This window comes from Crocodylus siamensis, chromosome 4 (genome assembly GCF_052110815.1).
Source record: "Crocodylus siamensis isolate JL-2025a chromosome 4, ASM5211081v1, whole genome shotgun sequence".
Taxonomy (NCBI): Eukaryota; Metazoa; Chordata; order Crocodylia; family Crocodylidae; genus Crocodylus; species Crocodylus siamensis.
The window spans coordinates 23,503,092-23,516,926 of NC_143398.1; the positions used below are offsets into that span (position 1 = coordinate 23,503,092).

Below are 13,835 nucleotides of genomic sequence, written 5' to 3' on the forward strand. Positions count from 1 at the left end.
GTGAAGACACTGCCCTGGCTGGCGGGGGCACAAAGGTGCTTGAGTGCAAGGGCTGCCTGTCAGCTAGCCCTGTGCTGAAGCAGCTTTGTGCCCAGCCAGTTCCTCCCCAACACGTTGAGCCAGGGGGAACAACCCCAGGTGGGCAGGCTCACTCCTGGGGCCCGCTGCTCTGACCTGGCTCAATGTGTTATGGTCCCAGAAGTACTTGCAAATGGCAGGCCTGGAGCAATAAGCTCTGGAGTTTATTGCTTCACATTAATATGCACGTTTAGATGGGCCCAGTTTGTGCAACATGAGAAATTGCTCTCTTGGGGTGAATGGATTCAGTAGAATCAAACAAGAGGCAAGAAATAGAAGTGGAAATCAACATGGAAAAAAGAATAGCATTTACGAACAGAGAATGAATATTTACTAAATGAGTAAATGCGTAAGTAAAAGCCAGCCTTGCTGAGTGTAGCAGGGTACTGAGGTGCCTGCTACTGGTGAATCAGTAAGTAGGGAGGCCCAGCTGCTGGTTGCCAGGGTAACCAGGGCAAGTCAGCTGACCGGAAGGGGCAGGGCCTGGCTCTTATATAACTCCCAGGCTGAGGTCAGGCAGGCAGTTCCCTGCTGGTAGTCCAGGGGGATGGAGTTCTGCTGGAGTGAATAATGAGTTGACACCCCAGGGAAGCCCTGGAGAGGGGGCAGCAAGAAGACCCAAAAAGGGTGCTGGGGAAAGCCAGACTGCCTGTGGGGTGTGATTCTGAGACAAGGCTGTGGAGGCCTGAGTGCCTGCAGGGGTGCGACTATGAGACAAGGCTGCAGAAAGCCAGAGCGCCTGTGGAGCATGGCTGTGAGACAAGGGCTGCGGAGATCCCGAGCGCCAGAGGGTAGGCTGCGAGACACGGGTTGCGGAGCACCAGAGGGTGCGCTGTGAGACAAGGGCTGCAAGTGAAAATTAAGACCAGGCCTGGTGAGTTGAATCTTGAGGGGGGAGGTGTGTAGCAGGGCACTGAGGTGCCTGCTACTGATGAACACCCCAGCCTTATGGGCTATGCGTGGCTCCAACCATGCCCCAAGCCTCGCAGATCTACCAGATGTTGTTCGGTCTTAGCCGCAGTCCTTGTCACTCTCTGAGCCCCACAGGCGCTTGTCTCTCAGTGCCCTCTGGTGCTTGGCCTCTCTGTAGCCCTTGTCTCTCAGCCGCGCCCCCACAGGCACTCAGGCTTCCGCAGCCTTGTCTCACAACTGTGCCCCACGGGCGCTCTGGCTTTCCGCAGCCCCCTTACTAGGGCTTCTTGCTGCCCCCTCTCCGGGGCTTCTCTGGGGTCTCCACGCAGCTGTGGTTCCCCTGTGAGGCCTCCTCTATCCCCTCATAGCCTTACCTGGTCCTCTGGTTAAACAATAAACAAAACACAAGCCCCTTGGCTAAAACATAACTCTAACCTTATATAAGGGCCAGGCCCTTCCCCTTTGGAACCCCATTGTATAAACAAGGATCGGGGTAGCAGGAACTGTGACCAGGAGGACAAGAGGCAACCTCCCTTTAACTTCTATAAGATCAAGACGTGGTGGGCGAGGAACGTGGGTGCGTTAATGCAAACTTGGCACGGTAGGGGGCTCTAGGGGACAGCGTGGCAACCCTAGGATGTTTTCCCCTGCCTGGTACACTGAGCAATCTGAATTGGTGCCATCTCTTAAGTGCCCAGTGACCCTGGCAGAATTAGAAAGATAGTTTTGAGGATAGTTTGTAAGGATGAACAAGACATTTTGCCTATGATTTCCCTGAGGAATAAAATGCAAACATGAGCTCTTTCATTATTAGGCATGTATGCCTTCTTGAATTAATCAATGTTTTTTGAAAAACATGTATTGGTATGAGAGACATAAGGTAAATCCTATTTCTCACTTATGTTTGAGTTTCCACATTTTCCTCTGATAGCTAATCAGTGTAACGATACAGAAGCAGAGCTGATTCTGAACTTGAATACTCTCTGAATGCTTTTCAGGCCTCTGCAGAGCAACTGGTATTGCTCAGTGACCTGCATAGACTTTTTCTCTCTCTTGAGAATTTCTCTAAGTGGATAATCGGAGCATGTGCTTTGGCCTATAATAAAAGATCTTTCAGTAGGACCAGAAAATCGGAATATGGAGACAACAGATTTGAAGGTATCAAGAAAGTGAAAAATATTTTGAGGCATTTCTTTCACCTGGTGCATGCCCTAAATTCAAAACAGATCCTCCTACCTCTTTACTGATCAAGTCTACATGTAGTCTTAAAAAATCTAGAGCTTTTTAAAAGTTTGATTCTGGATAACTATGCCAGACAAGTATCTGATTTAACACAGAACATAGGTCAGTGCTTGGATACAGTTTTGGTCATATCATTCATCTGTACATCTGATCATCTGCCACCTTAAGTGGAATGAAGATTAGAATCAAAGATCATGGGTTAGGCCTGTCCAAAATAGTGACTACTACAGCAGCGGTTAGCAAGAAATTCCTAAAGAGACTTTGAAACAGACAGAGGCCTGAGAACAGAACACATTTGAGAACCTAGTCTAGTCTAGTCTACGTATATTCTTATATAGTGTTTATCCCTGTTGCACTGAGCAACTTCCAGTAGTACCATAAGAAAAGTGACTAACATCTGTCATTCCTTTTTGTTCTTTCATTCTCTTCCCTAAGAAAAGCAAGTATGCTGGGCAGTGTTTTGTTTTGCATGCTACATTCACAAGGCACACTATAATATAATCTTAGTCAAAATGCATAGTAGAGAAGCTCATAAAAGACTACGTCAGAGAATGTTCTTTGGGTGAATCTGATAGCTTTTATTAGACTAACTTAAATAGTTGGAAGAATTTTTCCAGCTGTTTAAGTTGGTCTAATAAAAGATATCAGATTCACCCAAAGAACATTGTCTGCCTATGTCCTTAGACCAACATGGCTACAACCTACACCCATGTAAAAGACTATGTGCCTTTCAGGAGGATTCCAAAAATATATTATGGCAGGTAATAATCTATGAGCACAGGGTATATCTATGCTGTAGCAGCAACAGGATGCCTCAGCTGGAATGGCCCAAAATATGCACTCACCCCTGCTCCCGTAGGCACGCTCCATGTCCGGAAGTGCTGTTAGACACACCCCTCTTGAGATCTCATTTCCAGATATGCCTCACTGACATATTTGTAGGCTTAGAATATCCATGGTGAAATAGGTGGCCCAAGAGTGCTTGGGGCCATCCTGGTTGGGACATACTATTGTTGTGGTGTAAATGTGGCTTAAGAAGGATTTAACAAGATAGATTCCAAAAATCTTGTGCAGTTGGTGTGTCTACATGAGATGTTTACTGCACAGTTGACTAATTAACTACATACTTACATAGTAAATGTCTCAGAGTCTACACATGCACTGCTGTTAGGGTACACAACTAATAAACGCTGCAGCAGGCTAATACTTGCAAATATGAGTAATACCCTGCGGCAGAGTTTTTTGCAGTGTATGTGTAGACACTGCCCTGGCTGGCTGGGGCACAAGGTGCTTCATTGTGGGGCAGCCAGCAGGCAGCCCCTGTTGTTGAAGTATCCATGTGCCACAGCCAGCCCTTCCACAGCACGTAGAGCCTGTTATGAGCAGCCCTGGGCTGGCAGGCTGACCATCCCAGGCTGCTCAGACTGGGTTCCATGTGCTATGCAGGAAAAAACTCCAGAGCAATATGCTCCAGAGTTTTTTGTACCTGGACACATGTTCAAAGGGAGCACCCGGGAGCAAAAAACTCTGGGGCAATAAGAAGAATCTATCAATCTATTAAGAAGAACATGGATGGTTTGAAATTCTTAAGTCAGAAGTACAAATAGTTATCAACCAAATGAAAAACAATAAAGCTACAGGACCATATGAAATTGCAGGAGAACAAATATGTGCCCTACGTGTACAAAACCTGTACTGAAAATACACCTTTCCCTCTCAAATCTTCCTAATGAGCAAACCGGTCTCTCTCAACAAAAGTAAAGCAGCCATACTTGCATAAAATTTAAAACTCAGGGGTTTAAACTATAACTTAAATAATAACTTTTAAACACTTAACTCTTTGCACCCTTTTTGTTAGGATCAGTTTCAATACTGGATATCGCATTTATCGTGCTAAATAAAGTGCTTTCTGAGTTGAGTTATGAGTAGCTATTATTTTAGTTTACATTCAATTAATTCTGTTGCGTGAGTTCTAATTTCAACAAGAAATCCTTCAATTTATCAATGTTCTGTAGCTCATATGTTTTAACAAATTAAATGTATCAATTACAGAAAAGCTATTCATGCAGAATTAAATTAGACTGTGTTAAATTAATTGACTTATGCTTTTTGATAACTAAATCTTTCTAATTGCTTAAGAACTATGTTAATACAGGTTGTTACAAACTTTGTACATTAATGATGCTAATCAAGCCTTCAAGAATTGGGGGTTGCAGGTGGAGAAAAGCCTTTATTTTCTTTGATGCTGAGGAATTTTAAAAGAACATTTTTTTTTTCTGCTTACAGCATCATGGGAGCTATAAGTCTTTCCAGGATTCCTCTACTGGTAATTTTTCAACAACCAATATGTTGGATTTGGCATTAAAAATTTCCATCCAGAGCATGAGACAGGTACACTCAGTTGCTGCACACAGGAATCAGAGGTAGCAGGGGAGGTCAAGGAAGCAAACCATGGCTGTCAGATCAGCTGGTGGTGTTTGTTTGGTTTTTTTCGTTTTGCAAATTCAGCTTTTTTTGTTCAAGTATCTCAAACCAATAATGAAATTTACTCTGAGATGGAGATGAGAGCAGAGATTTCAGCAGCCATGACTGAGGGTGACAAGATAAAAGAATAGCCTGGGGAGGACAGAGAAAGTCTGATTATTCAGGGAGATGGGGATCTAAACAAAAGGAAAGAGAAACAAAGCCTCGATCTGCTGCGGATAGGAAAATAGGACTCAAGTAGTAGGAAAATTGGATAAAAGGCATAAGAAAAAAAGAATTTGGTAGAAACTTAATATACATATCAGGAGATTTGAAAATCTACAGTTGGTCCTGGCTCAGACTGGGAAAAAGAAACAAATTGGTTCTAAGAACAAAAGCATAGAAAAGCATAGGACCAAAAGATACTTCCTGGATCATCAGGTCTAACTATGTTATATAACTATGCAGACAACTGTTATATAATCCCATTCATAAAGGTATTGAGTTCCTACTTAGTGTTCTTCCTCCCATTAACCTAGTCTTAATTATGGTGCTAGCTGTCTTAACGATTTTGGACAAGTCATTTAGAACGAGATCTACATTGGTCATGACTCTCTGATTTAGTTAATCTATAAGGTGCCAATCTACCCTGCCTTCTACCTGACTTCAAATTAACATGGCTAAATACCTTTCTCTGCATACAGATATTTAGCCAGCCAGATACCCAAATATCTGGCTTAATTTATTGTTCTGGCTCTAAAAATCTGTCATTTAGAAATTATTAAGCAATTATAAAGTGGCAAAAGGTGTTACACAACCCTGTGGTTAACTAGCACTACCATGCAATTCCAAACTTATACTTTTGATTATTATGCCAAATAGATATGAATCAATCAATTGCCTAGTAGTCTTTGTCCTCATATAATATTTAGCAAGCCTTTAATTAAAGCTGCTATAAGCATTAACACTACTGTGAGCCAGGTAAATACATTATCTCCTCATACACACACTGAGACATCAATGGCCAGAATCAGTTTGCTCACTGCTGCTGGGCAGGCAGGGGGTGCCTTGCTATGGAGGCACTGGGCTCATGGCAGCAGCACTGAGCTTTCCCACATGGTCCTGCTCTGGCTTGCCACAGGAGGTATTGCCTGCTGGGCCCCGGAGGCCCTGGGGGGAAGGCAGCAGGGCAGAGAGCCCCAAGCCTGCAGTAGGCAGCCTGCATCTCCACCCCCCACCCCTCCTCAGGCTCTGTTCTGGCTGTGCCACCTCTGGGGGAAGGGGAGCTAGACTCTGCACTCCACTCTGCTGCAGCAGCCGCTACCTCCCATGCGTGGCAGCTGGGGCTCAGGTACTGCTGCAGGCGGCAGGGTCTGCAGACCTGGGTCTCTGACTCCATAGCCCTGGCAGCAGGGGATCCCCTCTGGCAAGGATGAGGGAGGATAGGGGGGCTTTGGGTGGGGAGGGAGGGGCACCAGAAAGCCCCAGGGGGCTGTATATAGTAAGTGAGGGGCACAAGCAGGGCCAAGGGGGCTGTGGCTGGCGAGTGAGGGGCACCGGCAGGGCCAGGGGACTGTGGGAGGGGAGTGAGGAGCATCAACAGGGCTGGGGAGGCTGTGGGTAGGGAGTGAGGGTCAATGACTTGGGCAGGGCACTGGCATATCAGGGCTGCTCGGTGCCTTAAGCAGCAGGGGGGACAGCTGCAACTGTACTCATGTCCTGGTGAGTCAAGGGGGCAGAGGAAGTTCTGATTTTCCATGATAAAAAAACCCCAAAATCAAATGCCAAAATTTATAGCTTTTTAGAATGTATTTTATTATAGTGATAGAGGCACTGGTAGGCTTCCAAACTGCTTTAAAATTGTAAATATATGAATAAAACATTGTGTTCAACTGATACCTACATATATAGTGGCGTTTCATTTTAATCATGGAAAAAGGTGGATTTTGGAAAGTTTCAATCAGAAAACCTGCGATTTTTAAACAAGGAAAACCAGGATCCTTGATTATTAAACCTCTCTGTTGAAGACCAAGTTTTCAAAGCACATCAACATGTCTGCTGTTGATGAGGTCTGAATTCAAAACCTGGAGTCCCATGACCCATGCAAATTAGCCAACATCCACTTACCAATTCTCTTGGACCATATGGCTCACAGAAAGTGACTGCATTGCCATGCATAATTATACCGCACTGCTCTCCAACCTCACAGTTACTACATTCAGACCTGTAGGAAAACCAGAACATAGGCAAGCTGAAAATTATAAGTTCATCAATTCAAGACTGTGATGTTACTAAACTGAAAAATAAGAATTAAAATTTGACAGTCAGACACACAGGACTCTTTAGTTACTATAAATTTAATTTAAAAGACAAACTTTCTTATAACCAGCTGATATGATACTATATTCATATATGATAGCTGTCAATAGAAGGGAGAAACCCTTTTTTTCAGTGAAATACTGTATTTACTTGAATATAAGACAACCCTGAATATAACACAACCCCCCCAATAATTCAACTCTACATATGAAAAAGGTATACATTTGTTATAATTTTCCAAGTATACATTCTAATTATTGGAGGTTTGCCTTGAATTTGTCCCCCTTCCACAGCCACGACAGGGAAAATAAAGCTGGGGGTGAAGTAACTCGTTTGCCATCTGTCCCCTCCCCTAACTTCTTCCCTCTGCAGCCCCTTCCCCTGCTGCTTGTTGTTAAAACCTGCTCTCCCTGAGTACATGCAAGTGAGGGGCAAATGTGAAAACAAGGAACTTGAAATAAATGTCTGTAGTAACTTGCATGTAGTACCCATAGATTTACTTACCCAGAATTGATCCATTTTACCTTTTTGAAATTGCTGCAAGATTTAGCATAGGTACTCCATAAACACACGTTTAAGCAGTATTTTTGCACCTACTTATATATAGTACAAACTATGCATGATATTAGTCCAAAACAAAAGGCTTGCAATTTACCACATAGATCTTTGGGCTCAGCCCCAGCAGAGTCAACAGCATTTAAAACCAGGGTGACCCTATAACTAATCATTGTTCAGTATGCGTGTGTACTCAAGATATCCCCCAGAAAGGATCCATGTGCTAATTAGTTCCCCACTCAGGACTGGATCTTGGTTTTCTTGTCATGAGTCCTGGGATCCTCCAAAAATTTATATGCAGATGAGGCACAGGGCAACCTGGTCCAGCTCCACCTCATGGAGGGTAGGACCACATTAATCATTTGCAACAGGCTGAGCGCAGGGAGAGAGGAAGGGTGGGTGGGACTGAGGGATTCTGGGTGAATTGTTTAGGGCTCTGTTTGGTGAGGTTGGCTAGATGTTTAAGGCTGGTGAAGAAACAGTAATCATTAGAAATGGGGAAAATAGGCACAGTTCACCTGTAGGAATGAAGAGGAAATCAAAATATATTCAATTTAGTGGCTCACTGTGACTTTAAAAAGAGTTGGTGTTGAGGAAGGTTCCCATCAACATGTCTCCCCAACATGGGCAATCTGTTCTATAGTCATGTTCAGCATTGGCTGCAGTTAATAACTTCATAGTTGGTTTCCATTAGCAACTGCTGCTTTTGGCAGAAGTTTAATGATATATAATGTATTTAATGAGGTTTCCTTGTATGCAGATGTAATACAGGAGGCTTTTTTCCCCATGCTGATTGGTAGGGAAACCTCATCTTGTACTTGAGTAAATATGATATTTACTTCCCACTCTGTCCTGTCCTCAGCGATGGCTCTCCAAATTTTATTTCAACAGATTAAATTGCCATCATTTGAAGTTTTCAACACAATGAGCTGTGAGAAACCTAGTGAAACTCCTACATAATTTAATGTACCCTGAAGCTATAATCCTTTACAAAATCTTTACCACATATTTAATAAGCTATATATAAAACCAACATCAATGCAATAAATATTTCATTTCCATTACAGAACAAAACACAGAGAAACTTTAAAGTTGGGTGGCCACCATGACTCAAGTGGACTAAGTATGAGTGATAAAGAATGACACGGCTACTTTAGATACAGTGGGGAATTAAGAAGCACCCTTGGGTTACAAAACTCCTTGACAAAAAATGGGCATATAGGTTTCATATCAGGGACAAACAGCCACAGAATATTCCCCAGCCAGCCAGTTTTATTTCAAGCTCATTTTTGTCTTTCCCCAGAGGCATTAATCATTTGCAACAGGCTGAGCGCAGGGAGAGAGGAAGGGTGGGTGGGACTGAGGGATTCTGGAGCACTTGGGTGCCCTGTTCCTATTAAGGAATAAGGGCTGCTGAAGCTCCCTGAGACAGCACAGGTGTTGGTTGCCAGAGCAGCCAGGCTGGTCACGTGACCAGAAGGGGGCAGGTTCGGGCCTTTATAAACAGCCCAGGCCAAAGCCTAGCAGCGGTTCCCTTCTGGCAGTCTGAGGTGCAGGAGCTCTGCAAGAGAGCCAAGCTGAGCAGAGATGTGTGGTGCAGCCTGAACACCCAAGGGGCTGCATCACGGTAAGGGTGGAGAGAACCCTGACTGGGAGGCCTTTGCGAGAGAGCCAGGTGGGCCTAGATCCTATGTTATAGCCAGGAGGCTTATTGTTGTGTTACAGCCGGCTGGCTTACGGTTCTGTTTAGTTATTGTTATACCGGAGGACCGGGCGAGGCTGTAGGGGTGGAGGAGGCCTCATCAGGAGCTCCCCAGGGAGGTGGGGGTGCTCCCAGCGCCAGAGAGGGGTGCTGTATTGTGGGGCGTCTAGACCCCAGCCCCAGGAGAGGTGAACAGATTGAGGAGCTCAGGGAGGGCACGTTTAGTGAGGTAGAAGCCCTAGTGGGGCAGGACCCAGAGAAAGGGGTCGAGGGGGCCAGGTAAGGCTAGGGCCACCTGAGCCCCAATTGGGAAGAGTCCCAGAGGGGCTCCACAGTGGTGGGGACTCTGGTGCCCACTAGGACACCGTAGTAGGGGTGTACTACCCCAGCCCTGACAAGGGGCAAAGTGCCGGCGAGGGCACTGTAGTTTGGGGTGCACTACCCCAGCCCTGAGAAGGGGCAATGAGGATTGTGGGGGCCAGGCACGGCTAGGGCCACCTGCACCCCACTTGCAAGGAGCACCAGTGAGCAGCCCGAGGGGCTTGTGTTGGACCCAAGCAAGGGGCACACAGGAAAAGAAGCCCAGGGTAGGGTGCTACTATAGAGACGAGCCCGGAGAGGGCGAGTCCGCGATTATAGAGAGCTTGGAGAGGGCGAGTGTGTGGAGGGACAGGCCCCGGTGGGGCACCGTCTGTACGTGGAGGGGCCCCAGGAGGGGTGAGTATATTGTGTGGACCCCAGGAGGGGGGGCGGATATAGTTAATAGGCCCGAGAGGGCTAACGGATAGAGGGGTGCCGGTTGCGTGACGAGCCCGGGGTGCTGGTGGAGGGGCGCTGGTTGCGTGATGAGCCCAGGGGCGCCAGTGGAGGGCGCATATAGGAGTCTGACCAGATAACGTCCGGTACATCTGCGAGGCTTGGGGTGTGCTAAAGGGGAGGTTGGAGGTACGCATAGCCCATAAGACTGGGGTGTGCCAGGTCAGTACATCCAGGATAGGGGACGGGATATACTTAGCACCATTTCAAAGGGGACAGTAAAGGCAGCCTCCATCATAAAACTATATAACACCAAGACATGGCAGGCGAGATAGAGGGTGCTGAATCGCCTATGTGGCACGGTAGGGGGTGCTAGAGACATCATGGCCACTCCTAGGTCTCCGCGCCGTGACACTCCTTTAGAGCCTCCTTTACACATTAACTAGGTGAGATGACAGAATTGTCCCCTCAGACACTCCACAGAAGAAGTATCATTCAGGAGATGGCCAAGTCCCTGACAACATCCCCTAGGATCTATTTGACAGAAATGAATAAACAACACTTGAGAAAAGGGAGGTAATTTTGAAGTGGGAGCCAAACCCTTTTGGCAGGTATGCCACATATTCACCCCACATCCTCGACTGTCACTCTCATCCCTTTCCTCTAGCTGATCTGCTGCTCAGCTTTCTTCTCCTTGCCCTACCGGCCACTGTGCTGCCTGTCCAACCCTAATCTAAACAATAGCTGCAGGTATATGGTAAGAATGAAAACTGAATCCCTTTGGGCTTTCTGGGATTATCTGCTTAGAGGGGAGACTCATCCCAAAAGAGGTAATGAATAGGTTCTTCAGGGTCACTGTCTTCAGGGTTCTGATGAAAAAAGGAAGTTTTAAAGGTCAGGCTGAGGATCCAGAGGTGCATGACTGATATACATTCCTTGTAGATGGCCTGCTTTGCCCAGCTCCATTCCAGGAAAGCTCTGCCCATTTAACACAGTGTGGCCAACTCCATAATCAATATGCAGTAAGTTTGCACCCGCCTACCTTTATTCCATGAACAATTTCTGCTAATGAAATCTCCAAAATGAATTTCACTATCTTGAGTAAGCACAGGTGTGGGCAATTATTTTGGCTGGAGGTCCGCTTAATGAGTTTTGGTGAGCTGTTGAGGGCCACAATTGTAGTCCCACCCCTTGACAGGTGCCCCAAACCCTGGTCACCATCTTGGGACCAGAAGTTCTGCCCCTTAGCCCCTGACCTTTGCTACTGGAAGTCCTTCCCCTTGGCCCTGGAAGTACTCCTTTTGGGTTGGGGGTTGCCATCTTGGAACTGGAAAGAAACCAAATCATACACTAAAAATCAAACACCTACCATAACATAGTTTAATTTTATTTCAAAAAATATTTTTGTACTGATTTATGTCTGTTTGTGTAGTGCATATAGAGGTGATTGCACAACAGCTTAAAAATAAAGTCTTACTCTTATGTATTGCATGTCGGGAGTGTATATGGTGCAGAGTATGTGGGGTTTATGAGAGGATGTGGCTGTGTGTATGGGGTGTAGGGTATGTTGTGGGTGTATGTATACATCAGAGGGTTGTGGGGGGTGTAGGCAGAGTGTGGGTGTGTGTGAGGATTGTAGGGTATAAGGAAGGATGAGAGGGTGTGGGGACCTCCCACATACCTACCCCCCCAGGGCACAGCCCTTGCTGTCAACACCAGCATCAGAGGGTAAGCCACAGTGTGTTTGTGGCCTGCGCAGGCACTCTTGCCTGGTAGCATGCAGTTCTGGCTGGTTCCAGGAGCTGCACGTGGTGGCAAGGAGCAGAGTCAGGCTAGCCCACCTCTATAGCACAGGGCTCATATGCAGTTTCTGGCACTTGCGCACCACCGGGAGGAAGCCCTGTATGCATGATGGAGCTGGCTGCCTTCCCCACTCCCTGCCACCATGTACAGCTGCTGGGACTGCACTGGAAATGGCAGGGAACCCTGCCCCTGCTTCCCAGCTGCTGCACATGTGGCAGGGAATGCAGCTGGCTCCATTGTGCAGGGCTTCCCCTGGTGGCAAATGAGCGCCAGATGCTGCACAAGAGTCATGGGGAGCCCCATGCAATAGAAGTGGACCTGCCTGGGTCCACTCCATGCCACCGCATGCAGCTCCTATAATTAGCTGGAGCTACAAGCCACCCTGCATGGGCCACACCCCTGAAGGCCTTCCACCTGCTGCTGATGTTGCTGGTGGAGGTTGTACACCATGGGGGGACTGGGTGGGGAGGTTCCTACATGCTCCACCCTCCTTCCCACCCCACACACCCACACCCTGCCCACCCAAGCTTCATGCTCCCACCACCCCGCTAGGTATGGGCTCTTGGCTTTGTGCTCCTGCCTGCCACAGCCCCATGCTCTGTGCTCCCCCCCAGCTGCAGCTTCTGCCCCCCAGCTGCTGCTTCCCTACCTGCTGCCTGGAGCAAGTGCTGCAGCAGGGAGACAAGGAGGAACTGTTGGAGGCTGAGGAAGCTTAGCAAGTTCCCTGGCAGCTGCAGCAGTGGCGGCATCAGCCCTGCCTGGAAGCTGTGCATGCCTGCCAGGGCCCTCCTGTACAGGAAGGTGGAAGCTAAGTGTGTGGGCTGGGTGGGGTACAATTAATCTGTGGGCACCCATAAGACAATGAAATCAGTTGGTGGGATGCATCTGACCCACAGGCCATGTTTTGCCCGCCCCTGAGTTAGCAGAAGCCAGGGAGTAAATGTAACAAGCTGTCTTAAAGAAGAAATCCATTATTCAGCTGTTAAATGCCATTTTTTTGAAAATCAAAATATTGAGAATCTGTTCCTGGTATTTCTAGGCAACAGCTTTGGTCATAATAAGTAATATGACAAAAAGGAAGATCAACTTCCTAAAGTCACATGCATTTATATATTTTGTATGAACAAACTGAAACATGTTGCCTTGTAGTTGGTTACAACATATGTCTCATTTCATCAGGGATTGTAATGGGGGTAGACAATTATTTGATCTGAAGGGCCACTTAACAGGTTTTGGTAGGCTGTTGAGGGACACACACACACATGCGCACACACACACACACCCTGCAGCTCTTCCTGTACCCCTTCTCCTGCCCTGAATCCCCAGCATGTGGCTGTGTCAGGCAGGAGCCATGCCAGTTGCTCCAGCAGCACCCATGGGCCCTGAAATGGGGACAGAAACACACTGTGGCACTGGCCTGGCCTAGCTGCATGCCAAGGACTCAGGGCAGGGAAGAGGGTGCAGGGAGAATGGGACCTGGAGCCATGGATTATTTGGGCCTGACCAGGCTGGTGCCATGACCCCCTTCTCTCTGGCATGCAGCTAATCTGGGCCAGGTCGGTGCCATGCTGTGTTCCCATGTACCACTTCAGGCCATGTGGGCACAGCTGTAATGGTTAGCATGGCTCCTGCCCAACCTGGCTACATGCTGGGTACTCAGGGTCAGGCTGGAGCCACCCCAGCTGCTCCAGCTGCACTGAAGTGGCATGGCCCAAAGTGATGCATGGAAACACAGCGTGGTACTGTGTTAGCAGTACCTGCACCACTATCAGGCATCAGCTTGGCTCGGCAAGGTCCAGATAACTTGCAGGTCCTGGCCCTCTTCCCCCTGAGTCCCCTCCCCTGCCAGCAGGAAGAGCCATACCTATGCTTTATCTCTCTCTGGGGGCTGGGCTGTCTGGTCTGTGAATGGCTGCAGAGTTGAAGCTGCAAACAGACAGCCTTGCTGGGCAGAAGCCTGGCCAGGAGTTCAGCACCCTCTGCCTTGGAGCATACACTGGGTGTA

At 47.4% G+C, this 13,835-nt stretch overlaps 1 protein-coding gene across 1 annotated transcript in view; it reads right to left on the reverse strand.

Annotated features, from left to right (window-relative positions):
* Positions 1 to 13,835, reverse strand: part of RELN (reelin) — a 567,367-nt gene that overhangs the window by 271,950 nt on the left and 281,582 nt on the right. The window contains exon 7 of the mRNA XM_090041978.1: positions 6,823 to 6,919. Coding sequence (XP_089898104.1) covers positions 6,823 to 6,919 — 97 coding nt within the window. The remainder of the gene's footprint in view (positions 1 to 6,822; positions 6,920 to 13,835) is intronic.